Here is a 14,296-nt window from a genome sequence, read left to right on the forward strand (position 1 = left end):
TGCCCAGAACAAAAGGGGGGAAAGAGTTGTTTTGGGTTGGTGCACTACTTGTAAGTGTATCTTGTGTTTTTTATGTTGATTTAATTAAAAAAAGAAAAAAAAAAAATTCTTGTGCGGCCCGATACCAATCGATCCACGGACCAGTACCGGGCCGCGGCCCGGTGGTTGGGGACCACTGAGGTAAACAACCAACAGTATGTCAGAAAGCTAGCTAAAACGGTACACATATTCATAATATAGTATACATTTTAACTGACCTTTATTTTACTATTTTTGTCTTTTTTTAGGTGGCTAAAATACGCGGTGCTGCTGACCGCCGTCTAACGTTACGTGTGATATATTGACTAACGTAACCCTGCTTAAAAAAATCACTGAACAAAAAGTATGAATAAGGTAGTGAACTGCAACAGATTCCCGTGTTTGCAATAACGTTATAACGTTAGCAGTGAGTTTACAGCCTCACTGATTTAACTACACAGCAAATAAAAGTCACGTTACTTAGCCAATAAACGTTATCTTACATTCAAAACTTACCGTTCTTTGTGCAACTTCAAATGTCGGACGAAGTTGGAAGTTGTTGCCTCTCCATCAGTCATTTTGGAACCGCATGTGTTGCATACTGCAAACCGTTTTGTGTTGACCACCTCGTAATTTTTATACCCAAACAAAATTATTTTAGGTATCATTTTTTGTTCACTGGCGTGTGGTTTGGACATGTCTTCTTCCTGCAATTTGATTGGATGAATGCTGTGTGATGAAAACAAAGTAGATGTAATTTGATTGGCTGTTGTACTGAGAGCACACCAGCTGACACACGCAACGCTGATAGACAAGTACACAATGAAAAATACGGAGCGCTCCCGAATAACTTTTTCATCTTTGGGTTTTGGGGAAAGTAGCAAGTCATGTCAAGTCATGTCAATTCAAAAGGCTCAAGTCCAAGTGAAGTCACAAGTCATTGATGTTAAAGTCTAAGTCGAGTTGCAAGTCTTTTTACATTTTGTCAAGTCGAGTCTAAAGTCATCAAATTCATGACTCGAGTCTGACTCGAGTCCAAGTCATGTGACTCGAGTCCACACCTCTGGTAAACAAACTACGGTGAGTTCAAGGACCGCCAAAATTAGTGGGACAAAACGGCGCTCGCCAAATACTCGAATGAGTGAAGCATGTTTACTACAAACAGTGTGCTTTATAACAATTGGGGAGGTTTGTGGCATGTTTGTCCTCCTTCAGAAACCATATTAACACAAAAAATGTATTTTTTTCCCCCTCATCTTTTTTCATACATTTTCGAAAAAGCTCCAGAGAGCCACTAGGGCGGCGCTAAAGAGCCGCATGCGGCTCTAGAGCCGCGGGTTGCCGACCCCCGCACTAGTTGAAAGTGTATCGTGTGTTTTTTTCTATGTTGATTTAATTAAAAAAATAAAAAAATAAATAAATACAAATAAAAATAAAGAGCACATGCAGAATAGTGACAAAGTCAGAAAGTTGGCATGGTGCATATGAGGCTAAAAAGCGGAGTAATGCCATACTGCGAGCTTCTGTACAGAGTAGTAACAATAGGCTGGATTCACAGTTCCGTTATCATGCATTTATGAACAGGTACCACCAAAGTTAGGTGTAGTGGGCTGCCGCAAATAAATGAATGTAGGGGAGACGATGCACCAGGGCCGGCCCAAGGCATAAGCGTACTAAGCGCTGGCTTAGGGCCCCGCGGCCACCAGGGGGCCCCCAAAAGCAATTAACAAAAAAGTATTATTTTTTATTTTTTGCATGTACGAGTCTGACTGATGATTTCTAAATGATCAAAGATATATTATTGTACAAAAACACAATTTTAGGTCAACATTTTTGCACATTGCTGTTTCAGGTTTTTGTTACCAAAAATAATAAAGTGAATCAGAATCAGCTTTATTGTCCAGTTATGTTTAACACACATGGAATTTAACTTCAGTAGACTGCGCTCTCTTTGTACAAAGTAAACATTAAATATGAACAATTAACTACAAATATAAACTAGTAATTAAAGACTAATATGTACAAGACTGATGAGACAAGATGACACTTTTACTGTAAATACAAAGCTTGGACTGTTCAAGCCCAGGCCACTCTTGTAGCTGAATGTTTTCTACATTTTAAGATTAGGAACCATATGTGGCACTCTGGACATCATTCGTTCATTCATTGGTATTATTTATGTTCTTAACTGGGCCACCCCCATATCTTTATAAATGACATGTCATTTGTAAAGACATGCCAGGCTGACAATAGGATCATGTAAACAACACTGCCAGAGCCGCAATGAGTTTATAGTAGGTGTGTGAATGATCAACAATCAATATTATTGGCAGAAATAGAGGGCCCCAAAATCAAATTTTGCTTAGGGCCCCATGGAGGCTTGGGCCGGCACTGCGATGCACTAATATAGCTGGCTGGTGTAAACGCCATCTCAAGCAAATTTCCGGCTAACATTACCTTGTCGATGGTGCTGAGGGCAGTAGTGTAGTTGTTGAAGTAGTTTGTGTACACTCTGAGTTGTGTGCAGAGTTCCAGACACACATCACCGACACACTGCTCCGCACCCCACTTTTGCAGCCTGTTGTCTAAAGCTACCTGGAACCCCCTGCGACACACAGCCAGACATAACATCCACAGGGGACAAAACGCAAAACAACCAGGCTGAGATATTTTTTCGTACGAGTACCTGTTGATGTTCAGAATGTGTGCTACGGGGCTCAGGACAACGTGCACATCAGCGGAACTGAGGATGGCTCTGTTGGAGTTGAGGGCTGCTGTGAGAGGCTCCTGGTATGCCTTTAGCACAGAAGGGACATTTAACCAAAGACAATGTGTTTTACAATATCCACGTTTCAAAGCAGGGCGAGTTCAGTTCACCACAGTACGGTTTGGAAGCGTAAAGTAGTTGCAACAGTTGTGTAATTATAGTGATACATCCCAGCAAAGCAAAAAAGTACCGTATTTTCCGCACTATAAGGCGCACCGGATTATTAGCCGCACCTTCAATGAATGGCATATTTCATAACTTTGTCCACCAATAAGCCGCCCCGGACTATAAGCCACGCCTACGCTGCGCTAAAGGGAATGTCAAAAAAACAGTCAGATAGGTCAGTCAAACTTTAATCATATATTAAAAACCAGCGTTCTAACAACTCTGTTCACTCCCAAAATGTACGCAAATGTGCAATCACAAACATAGTAAAATTCAAAATAGTGCAGAGCAATAGCAACATAATGTTGCTCGAACGTTAATGTCACAACACACAAAATAAACATAGCGCTCACTTTCTGAAGTTATTCTTCATTCGTAAATCCTTCGTCTTCGGTGTCCGAAGTGAAAAGTTGGGCAAATTTACGATCCACTGGCAGATGTTGGCGTCGTCTGGCGCTGCCTCCTCGTCTTAGTGAAGGTGTGTTCGCCTTCTGTCATCCATTGTTCCCACGCAGTTAGCAGTCTAGCTTCGAATGCCCTGTTGACACCAATATCTAGCGGCTGGAGGTCTTTTGTCAATCCACCCTGAATGACGGCGAGTATTGAATTAAGCGCGTAAGCGTGTCTCTTAATGTGCTGTTATGAGCTAGCAAATATAACAACTACACTACCCAGCATGCAACGATAGTTACGAGCATGCGCGGTAGCCCTGAGAAGCGTTGTATGCTGGCAGTTAGAATGTGGTTATGAGCACGCTGTGAGTAAACGTTGAGAACTCAGTTAACACGCCTCGTCTGCATTATTTATAATTAGACAGACAACACACTTAATAGGAGCCATTTTGGGGTCTTTACATAAACACACAAATGGAAATGAAACGTCACATATCCCAGCATGCACCGCGCGCTTCTTCTACGGGGAAAAAAGATGGCGGCTGTTTACCGTAGTTGCGAGACCTAAACTTTATGAAAATGAATCTTAATATTTATCCATATATAAAGCGCACCGGGTTAAAAGCCGCACTGTCAGCTTTTGAGAAAATTTGTGGTTTTTAGGTGCGCCTTATAGTGCGGAAAATACGGTAGTCGTCTTTTGCCACATTGTGTCATGATCCGTGGTCCGGATCATGTTTTCGTTATGTCCTGTTAGTTTTCTGTCTTAACGGGGGGTGGGGGGGGTTTGTTCTCCCAGGAAGCAAACGGACTATTCCGGACAGGACTTGAAGGTAGGAACATATTTATTAATTAATTAATCCTACACAGGACAAAAGACAGGAACTAAAACAAAAGGAAAGCGTGCAGATTGCACGAGAGGCTAAGGAACATAAAACTTAACGCAGGAAACATACACTTAGTCTGAACTATGGACATAGAACAAACAAAACTTACTGTGGCATGAAACAAATAACTAGCAAAACACTTGGAATAGGACATGGAACGAGCAGCATGAATTAAAGGGGAACATTATCACCAGACCTATGTAAGCGTCAATATATACCTAGATGTTGCAGAAAAAAGACCATATATTTTTTAAACCGATTTCCGAACTCTAAATGGGTGAATTTTGGCGAATTAAACGCCTTTCTATTATTCGCTCTCGGAGCGATGACGTTGTGACGTCACTTTAGGAAGCAATCCGCCATTTTCTCAAACACATTACAAACACCGAGTCAAATCAGCTCTGTTATTTTCCGTTTTGTCGACTGTTTTCCGTACCTTGGAGACATCATGCCTCGTCGGTGTGTTGTCGGAGGGTGTAACAACACCAACAGGGACGGATTCAAGTTGCACCAGTGGCCCAAAGATGCGAAAGTTGCAAGAAATTGGACGTTTGTTCCGCACACTTTACCCACGAAAGCTATGCTACGACAGAGATGGCAAGAATGTGTAGATATCCTGCGACACTCAAAGCAGATGCATTTAAAGTCCCATCTTAAAACTCATTTGTATACTCTAGCCTTTAAATAGCCCCCCTGTTAGACCAGTTGATCTGCCGTTTCTTTTCATTTCTCCTCTGCTCCCCTTTTCCTTGAGGGGGGGGGGGGGCACAGGTCCGGTGGCCATGGATGAAGGAAGTGCTGGCTGTCCAGAGTCGGGACCCGGGGTGGACCGCTCGCCTGTGCATCGGCTGGGAACATCTCTGCGCTGCTGACCCGTCTCCGCTCGGGATGGTGTCCTGCTGGCCCCACTATGGACTGGACTCTTACTATTATGTTGGATCCACTATGGACTGGACTCTCACAATATTATGTCAGACCCACTCGACATCCATTGCTTTCGGTCTCCCCTAGAGGGGGGGGGGGTTACCCACATATGCGGTCCTCTCCAAGGTTTCTCATAGTCATTCACATCGACGTCCCACTGGGGTGAGTTTTTCCTTGCCCGTATGTGGGCTTTGTGCCGAGGATGTCGTTGTGGCTTGTGCAGCCCTTTGAGACACTTGTGATTTAGGGCTATATAAATAAAGATTGATTGATTGATTGATTGATTTCCAACGATAAAGTCAAAGAAATCTGCCGCCAGACCCCCAGGAAAAGAGAGCGGATGAGGGTATGTCTACAGAATATATTAATTGATGAAAACTGGGCTGTCTGCACTCTCAAAGTGCATGTTGTTGCCAAATGTATTTCATATGCTGTAAACCTAGTTCATAGTTGTTAGTTTCCTTTAATGCCAAACAAACATACCGATCGTTGGTTAGAAGGTGATCGCCGAATTCGTCCTCGCTTTCTCCCGTGTCGCTGGCTGTCGTGTCGTTTTCTTCGGTTTCGCTTGCATACGGTTCAAACCGATATGGCTCAATAGCTTCAGTTTCTTCTTCAATTTCGTTTTCGCTACCTGCCTCCACACTACAACCATCCGTTTCAATACATGCGTAATCTGTTGAATCGCTTAAGCCGCTGAAATCCGAGTCTGAATCCGAGCTAATGTCGCTATACCTTGCTGTTCTAGCCGCCATGTTTGTTTGTATCGGCATCACTGTGTGACGTCACAGCAAAATGGACGGGTGTATATAACGATGGTTAAAATCAGGCACTTTGAAGCTTTTTTTAGGGATATTGCGTGATGGGTAAAATTTTGAAAAAAACTTCGAAAAATAAAATAAGCCACTGGGAACTGATTTTTAATGGTTTTAACCCTTCTGAAATTGTGATAATGTTACACTTTAAGCATGAAACAAGCAAGAAACTGTGGCATGAAACGAGCAATGACAGGCTTAAATAATAGTCTCTTGATTAGAGCAGGTGCGTGTCCCGAACACATGAGGCAGGTGAAACTAATAAGTCGCCATGGTAACTAAACAAACAAGGGAGCACAAACAGGAACTAAAAGAGTCCAAAACAAACAAAAAATAACAAAAACATAATATCAAGACACATTGCGCTTCAAATTAACCACTGGTGTGTCGAGGGGTGGCACCCCACTCAGAGGCCTGTTCCAGTCGGACTCAATCTTGTGGTACGCCAAAGAATTGCTTGATACAGGGGTCCCCAAAGTAGGCCTGAGGATTTACCCAAATTTACATTCAAAACATACATTCAGAATATAATATGTTCCCCAATTGAAGAGGTCCAGTACTGACCACATGCTTCACACAATCTAACTGAGCACAGACTCAATATATGGTAGTACTTGGAAAACCAATTCAAACTCATGGTCCAATTATTCAAAAACCAACACAGGTCATTAAAATCATTAAAAAATCAATCCATCAATTTTCTACCGCTTGTCCCTTATGGGGGGGGGGGGGGGGGGTGCTGGAGCCTATCCCAGCTGCACATGGGCGGAAGGCGTGGTACACCCTGGACCAGACCTGGGCAAAGTAAAGCCCAAATTAAGCTTTTCAATCTGGCCCGCCGGACATTCCCAAATAATGTTTTTAGATCTTTAAGATGGAAAGTGTAGCTGCCATTATGATGTGCAGTGATGTTTTCTAATTAGCGGAAGTCTTGAACCATACGAAGTATTTCAATGGTTGGAATCTACACTTTTGCATGATATACTAGTTACTATGGTAATCTAATTAGTTACTATGGTCATCTAGGCTCACTTTCATCTTCGGAACATTAATCGTCTTCGCCCATCCCTTACCCCTCATACTGCTGCCAGACTTGTCCATAGCCTGGTCACCTCTCGCCTGGACTACTGCAACTCTCTCCTGTTTGGTCTCCCTCACAAGTCACTTCACAAACTTCAGCTTCTCCAGAACTCTGCAGCCCGGATAATCACCAGAACCCCTTCAATCCAGCACATCACCCCTGTTCTGCAGCAACTCCACTGGGTACCCATCAAACATCGCATCCACTTTAAAATAATTCTCCTCACTTTCAAATCCATCCATAACCTCTCTCCGCCATATCTCTCTGACCTGATCCATGTCGCCACGCCCTCACGTTCCCTAAGATCCTCTTCATCCATCCATCTCACTGTCCCTTTATTTAAACTGTCCACCATGGGTGCCCGAGCTTATAGCCGCTCTGCCCCACACCTTTGGAACTCTTTACCACCAGACCTTCGTAACTTAGATTCAATATCCCTCTTCAAATCAAGACTCAAAACACACCTATTCCTGACTGCCTATTCAATGTAATCATCTTTTCTTCTCTATCTTTGTTGTTGTTGTTTTTTATCCAATTTGATTTTATTGTTGTGATTTTGTACGGTGTCCTTGAGAAAGGCGCCTTATAAATAAAATGTATTATTATTATTATTATTATTATCTAATTAGTTACTATGGTAATCTTAGTCACAGAAGCTCAGACGAGGCACCAAGCAGTGTGGGTGGGGTGCGTTTCCACAGATGTGTTTCCAGAGCGGCCAGTTAGAAATGCGGGTGTCAGGGACGGACGCGGAAGGAGATTTTTACATCAAAGTTCTAAAGCTTCGTGATGTATCAGATTGTAGGTTTTTTTTTTCTTTACATATTTCGCTGTTTGTTGCATTTTTGTTGCGTTTGGCTTGATTATATGTCGCTCGAAAGGGGGTGTGATGTTCATATGTTGTCAATATTCAGTGTTTTATCGTTCATAGTTATTATTGTATATACCACATTTTTTATGTCATGTACATTCTGGGTGTCTCATTCAGTAAAAACATTTTTAATTCCATTCCGTTTTTTAAGGCGGTCTGTCACAATGTTTTCAGAATTAAATCAGACATTATTATGAAGTTTTGTATTAGTGTTCCTAAAAATCTGATATACCGGCCCCCAGACACATTTTTTTCTCTAAATTTGGCCCCGAGTCAAAATAATTGCCCAAGCCTGCCCTGGACAAATTGCCACCTCAGTGCAGGGCCAACACAGATATAGACAGACAACATTCACACTCACATTCATTCACTAGGGTAAATTTTTGTGTTGCCAATCAATATGTGATACAAAAACACACACTTTGCCCAATGGAATTTGTGGACATTATACATGTCTAATTGCACCACACAAGTTATTCACCATTAATTAGTTGCTTATTAACATGCAAACTAGTAACATATTGGCTCTTAACTAGTCATTATTAAGTCATACTTGCCAACCCTCCCGGATTTTCCGGGAGACTCCCGAAAACCTCCCGGGACAAATTTTCTCCCGAAAATCTCCCGAAATTCAGGCGGACTCAGGTCCTGCACAATATAAAAAAGCGTACCTGCCCAATCACGTTATAACTGTAGAATGATGGAGGGCGAGTTCTTGGTTTCTTATGTGGGTTTATTGTTAGGCAGTTTTATTAACGTCCTCCCAGCGTGGCAACAACACACAACAACAGCAGTCACTTTTTTGTATACCGTAAAGCAGTTCGTCTGCCGTAAACAGCAATGTTGTGACACTCTTAAACAGGACAATACTGCCATCTAGTGCATTTGATGAAAGCACTTTTGTGCGTGCCACACATCAATGCATCATCAGAGAGGGTGTTCAGCATGGTTCGAAAAATAGTGACAGAGAATAGAACAAGGATGGACAATTCAACCCTTAACTCAACAATGAGTAGATGAGTGTTATGTGTGTGTATATGTGTAAATACATGAACACTGAAATTCAAGTATTTATTTTTTATATATATATATATATATATATATATATATATATATATATATATATATCTATTTATATATATGAAATACTTGACTTGGTGAATTCTAGCTGTAAATATACTCCTCCCCTTTTAGCCACGCCCCCAACCACGCCCCCCGTCCCACCCCGACCACGCTCACCCCCACCCCCACCTCCCGAAATCGGAGGTCTCAAGGTTGGCAAGTATGTATTAAGTACTTATTAATGCTTTAAACGGCATGGTCTTATTATAACCCTAACCCTCTAACCCTGGCCTTAAACCTCTAACCCTAACCCTAACCAAATAACTCTAAATTAAGTCTTTGTTACTTAGAATATGTTCCCCATACTAAAGTGTTACCAAAAACTTATAACTTTGTCTTGAATTTGAAAAAAAACAAACATTTTACCTCCAACAAGGTTAAGAACCACTGGTCTAATAGTTTTTATTTTTTAGGTTCCAAATATGCTGAAACGCACACAAAGGACAAATGAGTCGTTGTCCATCGTCTGCCTTTGAAGTGCGAGCACTCCTCTCTCACAGCTGTGTGTGGAACTGTTTGCATGTCCTTTTTAAACGTGCAAAATAAAATGCAAAATAGTGCTCCCAAAACGGTAATGAGTGTTAATAAAACACATTGTGCTAGCTGTATAATATATTTGCATTTTCTCCTCTCAGTATTGTGGCCGTTTTGATGATCAGTGTATATAAAATTGATAGCGTGCCTTATTCTGCAAACTTAAGAGACGCAGTACACATTGCACACTGTGGAGGGGGCGTGGCCCACGCGCCTGCTGCGGGCAGGGCGTGTGCAGGAGCCGGCTGTGAAGCAGTAGACAGGTGAGTGGATATCCCAGCTGGAACAAATTATCTAATCACCTGTCTCCTTTATTAGCAGCGCCCAAGACCATGAGGGGGAGAGCGAGCCCCTGGAAAGGAAGAAAACCCATAACCCGAGACCAGAAAAAAATAAAACGACTCACTGACTCTGACCCTGAGCCTGATCCTTCCCGTCCACTACGAACCCTGACGCACGAGTAGTGCTACACACACGTTTAGTAGATCAGCTTTGCACAAGTTTTAGTACACGCAAACCTTTAGTAAATCAGGCCCTAAATGTATACGAAGGAGACTAAAGTGATACTCAATGAAGAGGTTCTCAAGAGAAACACACCTTCACAAGAGCTTCCAGTCTGCTGATGTACAGAAGCTCGCTGTGATGTAACTCTCTCGCGACAACACCTCTCCAGTCCATTTGCACCTGAAAGCAGGGTGATCTGGAGATGAAAACATGGCTGTTGTATTTTGGAGAAAATAATACAGCATACACACCTTGGCATGTCCCAAATTCTGAGAGACATCATCTGTTCGGTTTGCCTCTGCGGCCCCCTTCGCACCCTTCCACCTTGTCAAAAAAGTGGCGAGAAACTCCAAAGGTTTCGTCTAAGGATGCAAAACCATGCACGTGGGTTTTTACATTAGTCGCGGGTTTTTAAGGAAGAAGTAGTCCTACTCACATCTTTCTGTTTGCTGAGAGCAGTGAGTCCCTCAGTGAGCGCCTGGCTAAGGTCTTCAGACAAACACATATCCTCAAGACTAACTCTCTCCCACAGGGAATGACCTGTAAAATCAATCGAGTTTAGAAGAAGCAGAGGATTCCAACAAGAAAAACATGCACCTAGAGCTCGACCCCGTGCTTGAAGGCTGGCCTGTTGCAGACAAGGCTCCAAGGACCTTCGCATCTCGCCCAATGCCTCCTCCATCCACTGGGTTTGTCTACACCAGCTCTGTAAGACTTGGGCACTGACGTACTGGAGTGCTGGACCTCCTAGTTGTTGGCTGGAGATCCCGCCAGCACCAACGCTACCATCAGACCACTCACTCAAGACTGAGGATCATTAAAAACGTGGTTGAGTTCAATTTTAATCGAATGTTCTGTTTTACTGCATATAGTGTTATGCTGTAAGTAGTAGTTATGAGACTTACTATTCTGAAAACTTCCAGTGGCAAGACCCATCGGTGCCCAAACCTTCAGACCCGTCAGAGTGCACAGAGTCTGCATGAGCGCCACTCCTGAAACTAGGTGACACAAGTGGGTTAGATGCAGAGTAGTGATAAAGCATAGTAACATGATCACCCACTTGATGCTGCAAGTGGCGAGAAGATGTCAATCCCACCGCCTTGGTCTGCAGGGGCAACCAAGACGCACAGTTTTTGCCAGAATTCCTGGTGCGCGGGAGTGAGAAGGGTTCTGTCTGATAGGCAGTTGTCTATGGGAAGCAAAGTGTGGTCTTTTATGGAAAATGTCATCAAAGTACAAACATTCTCACGGTTAAACAAGTGGATTTCCTCTGTTCCTCCTGGAGCTAACAGGCCAATCCTTTGAACCGTGCGCCCAGAAACAGCCCTCTCCACCTGGGACAACAGCGCAGAAAAGGTCCCCATGTGGTCATAGAGAACCACATCCACTTCAGCTTTGGCACCACTCAGCACCAGCTATATTGCATGTGAAGAAAAACAAAAGTAATCATTTACATATCTTAAATTCCACCTAGAGTCATGTCTTCCTCAGGCTGCTGAATCACCTCATAGGCAGGGATTCTATTGGAGACCAGCAGCATGCGGATTGCAGAATGTGGTTGATGAGCTTGAAGCGATGCAGGTCTGGAGGTGAAGGTGGAATGTGGGCCGCTGGCTCTGCACCGATACACCAACTCAGATTAATAATTGTTACAATATTGAGAAAGTCTTCAATGTCACATCACAAAATAATTAAGAAACACAGGTGGTGGCAATGAAAGAAACTCAAGACCTGGTCCAGACTTTGCATCTACTCATAAGAGCAATTAACTACCAATAATGTTCCACTAATGTAAACCAGTCTGAAGCAACAAAACATAACAATTTATATACTGTAGCTATGAAGGTTCTCATTCATCCAGGTTGTTGTCATCTCAGGGCCAAACTTTTTGGACCAGGGGCCACATGGCTTTTACAATTTGACATATGTGCATTTCAAAGCATATCATATCTGTTGGAACTAAGAATAGGCTTCACAAACATGGGCTATTTTAATCATAATAAATTTATTTCTTAACAATATCATATTAGAATAGCAAAGAAACATAACAATTAGAGATGTGTTAAAATGAAATATATGGGAAATTATCGGTATCGTTTTTTTTTTATTATCTGTATCGTTTTTTATTTTTATTTTATTTTTTTTATTAAATCAACATAAAAAACACAAGATACACTTACAATTAGTGCACCAACCCAAAAAACCTCCCTCCCCCATTTACACTCATTCACACAAAAGGGTTGTTTATTTCTGTTATTAAAATTCTGGTTCCTACATTATATATCAATATATATCAATACAGTCTGCAAGGGATACAGTCCGTAAGCACACATGATTGTGCGTGCTGCTGGTCCGCTAATAGTACTAACCTTTAACAGTTAATTTTACTAATTTTCATTAATTACTAGTTTCAATGTAACTGTTTTTATATTGTTTTACTTTCTTTTTTATTCAAGAAAATGTTTTTAATTTATTTATCTTATTTTTTTTTATTTTTATTTTTTTTTTAAAGTACCTTATCTTCACCATACCTAGTTGTCCAAATTAGGCATAATAATGTGTTAATTCCACGACTGTATATATCGGTTGATATCGGTATCGGTTGATATCGGTATCGGTAATTAAAGAGTTGGACAATATCGGAATATCGGATATCGGCAAAAAGCCATTATCGGACATCCCTAATAAAAATGGTATTAAGAGTTAACGCTTACATTCTCTTTTAGGGGCAGTAGTGTTGTTGATCACCCTTTTTTGCCAGTGCGTCAAAGTCTAGTATTAGTTTTGTTGTGGCAATTCTCAAAACAGATATTTGCTCAATTCTGTTTTAATATTTGGCGGGCCGACTTAAAGGGACTCACGGGTCGGAGGTGGCCAACGAGCTATAGTTTGCCCACAATGTAAGGGATACTTAAGGAGAAGTTGTCTGGGCAGAAACAGAGATAGTAATATCAGGCCGATACTTTTCTCCTGGGAGCTGCAGTTCCAGTCAGACGCTCGTTTGACCAAATAACGCTTTGTTCAACGATTCCTCGCCGGCGTCATCTTTGATCAATTGACAACACCAAGTCGTCCTCAGGTCCGAACGGCGATGACAAGACCAGCAATATACAACAGTATCAATAGCATTACTTGTGCTGCAATTTTTAGCATAAGCAAATTGGAATTTAATGGGCAACGGTTCCACCTGTGTGCGTAAGTCTTCCAACATCAGCCTTTCAAAGCATTTACAAACATTTGAGGTCAAATAAACTGACCTATACTCATTGTCAAACTGAGGGGGGGGTCACCTATTGTTACGGATAGGGTTATGGTGGATATTTACCACAGTACTGCCACAGCGTGGGTGTCAATAGAGCGCTTGAATAGCTTGTGCCAAGCAGGATTAAGCTCCTCCAAAACGTTTTTAGAGGCAGACATGTAATGTGGGCCAGTTGCTTTGTTTGTGTGGACAGATTTCATAACTTTAGTTACGGAATAGGGGTCAATTAGCACTGGGTCTTTATACAAATCACATGTATTAAGTAAACTGCAACGCATTCACTAACATTGTCAGAATTGAAACACATGTAAAAGTTATTTAGTTTATTTCCTCTCATAATTTCCTTCTCGGCGCCCAGTTTTAATTCTTCTTCTTTTTAAAGCTTATTCCACAAAATTTCTGGCCTAAATTAAGCATTTCCAAATTCCCTAAAAATACCAATATTCCAGTAGTATTGGCCACTAGAGGTGACCAAACCAATCTAAGTGTGTTGTTCAGTGTCATGGTCATTGATTTACTCAGCCTCAAGCAGCATTACTATATTGGATTAGAACAGGAGTCGGCAACCTTTACCAGTCAAAGAGCCACTTTGATCAGTTTCACAAATTATAGAAAACAATGGGAGCCGCAAACATTTTTTGAAATTTAAAATGAAATAACACTGCATACAAAGTTTTTTTTTTGCTTTGTGCTATGTATAAACCAAGAGTCTCAGACACACGGCCCACACCTTAATATGGAATCTGAATGCTGGTGCGGCACGCGGGTTTTATGTGAATTGCGATTGTCAGCGTCATGCGTGCCGAGATGGTATAGCATATAGCACCCACTACAACCAGCGTGCCTGATCAGCCACACGTGGTGTGGGCTTCCACTTGCTCACGTAAGTGACAGCAAGGCATATTTGCTCAACAACCACACAGGTTACACTGACGGTGGCGGTATAAAAAAAAC

The 14,296-nt window shown here is 41.9% G+C and overlaps 1 protein-coding gene across 1 annotated transcript in view; it reads right to left on the minus strand.

Moving 5' to 3' along the window:
- The window catches only part of ect2l (epithelial cell transforming 2 like), a 41,856-nt gene that overhangs the window by 11,983 nt on the left and 15,577 nt on the right, over positions 1-14,296 (minus strand). The window contains exons 7-16 of the mRNA XM_061985333.2: positions 11,585-11,696; positions 11,330-11,495; positions 11,141-11,269; positions 10,986-11,078; positions 10,678-10,887; positions 10,517-10,620; positions 10,332-10,442; positions 10,174-10,260; positions 2,705-2,814; positions 2,476-2,623 (exon numbers count right to left, since the gene is read on the minus strand). Coding sequence (XP_061841317.2) covers positions 2,476-2,623; positions 2,705-2,814; positions 10,174-10,260; positions 10,332-10,442; positions 10,517-10,620; positions 10,678-10,887; positions 10,986-11,078; positions 11,141-11,269; positions 11,330-11,495; positions 11,585-11,696 — 1,270 coding nt within the window. The remainder of the gene's footprint in view (positions 1-2,475; positions 2,624-2,704; positions 2,815-10,173; positions 10,261-10,331; positions 10,443-10,516; positions 10,621-10,677; positions 10,888-10,985; positions 11,079-11,140; positions 11,270-11,329; positions 11,496-11,584; positions 11,697-14,296) is intronic.

Source organism: Nerophis lumbriciformis, linkage group LG23 (genome assembly GCF_033978685.3).
Source record: "Nerophis lumbriciformis linkage group LG23, RoL_Nlum_v2.1, whole genome shotgun sequence".
NCBI classification, from domain to species: Eukaryota; Metazoa; Chordata; class Actinopteri; order Syngnathiformes; family Syngnathidae; genus Nerophis; species Nerophis lumbriciformis.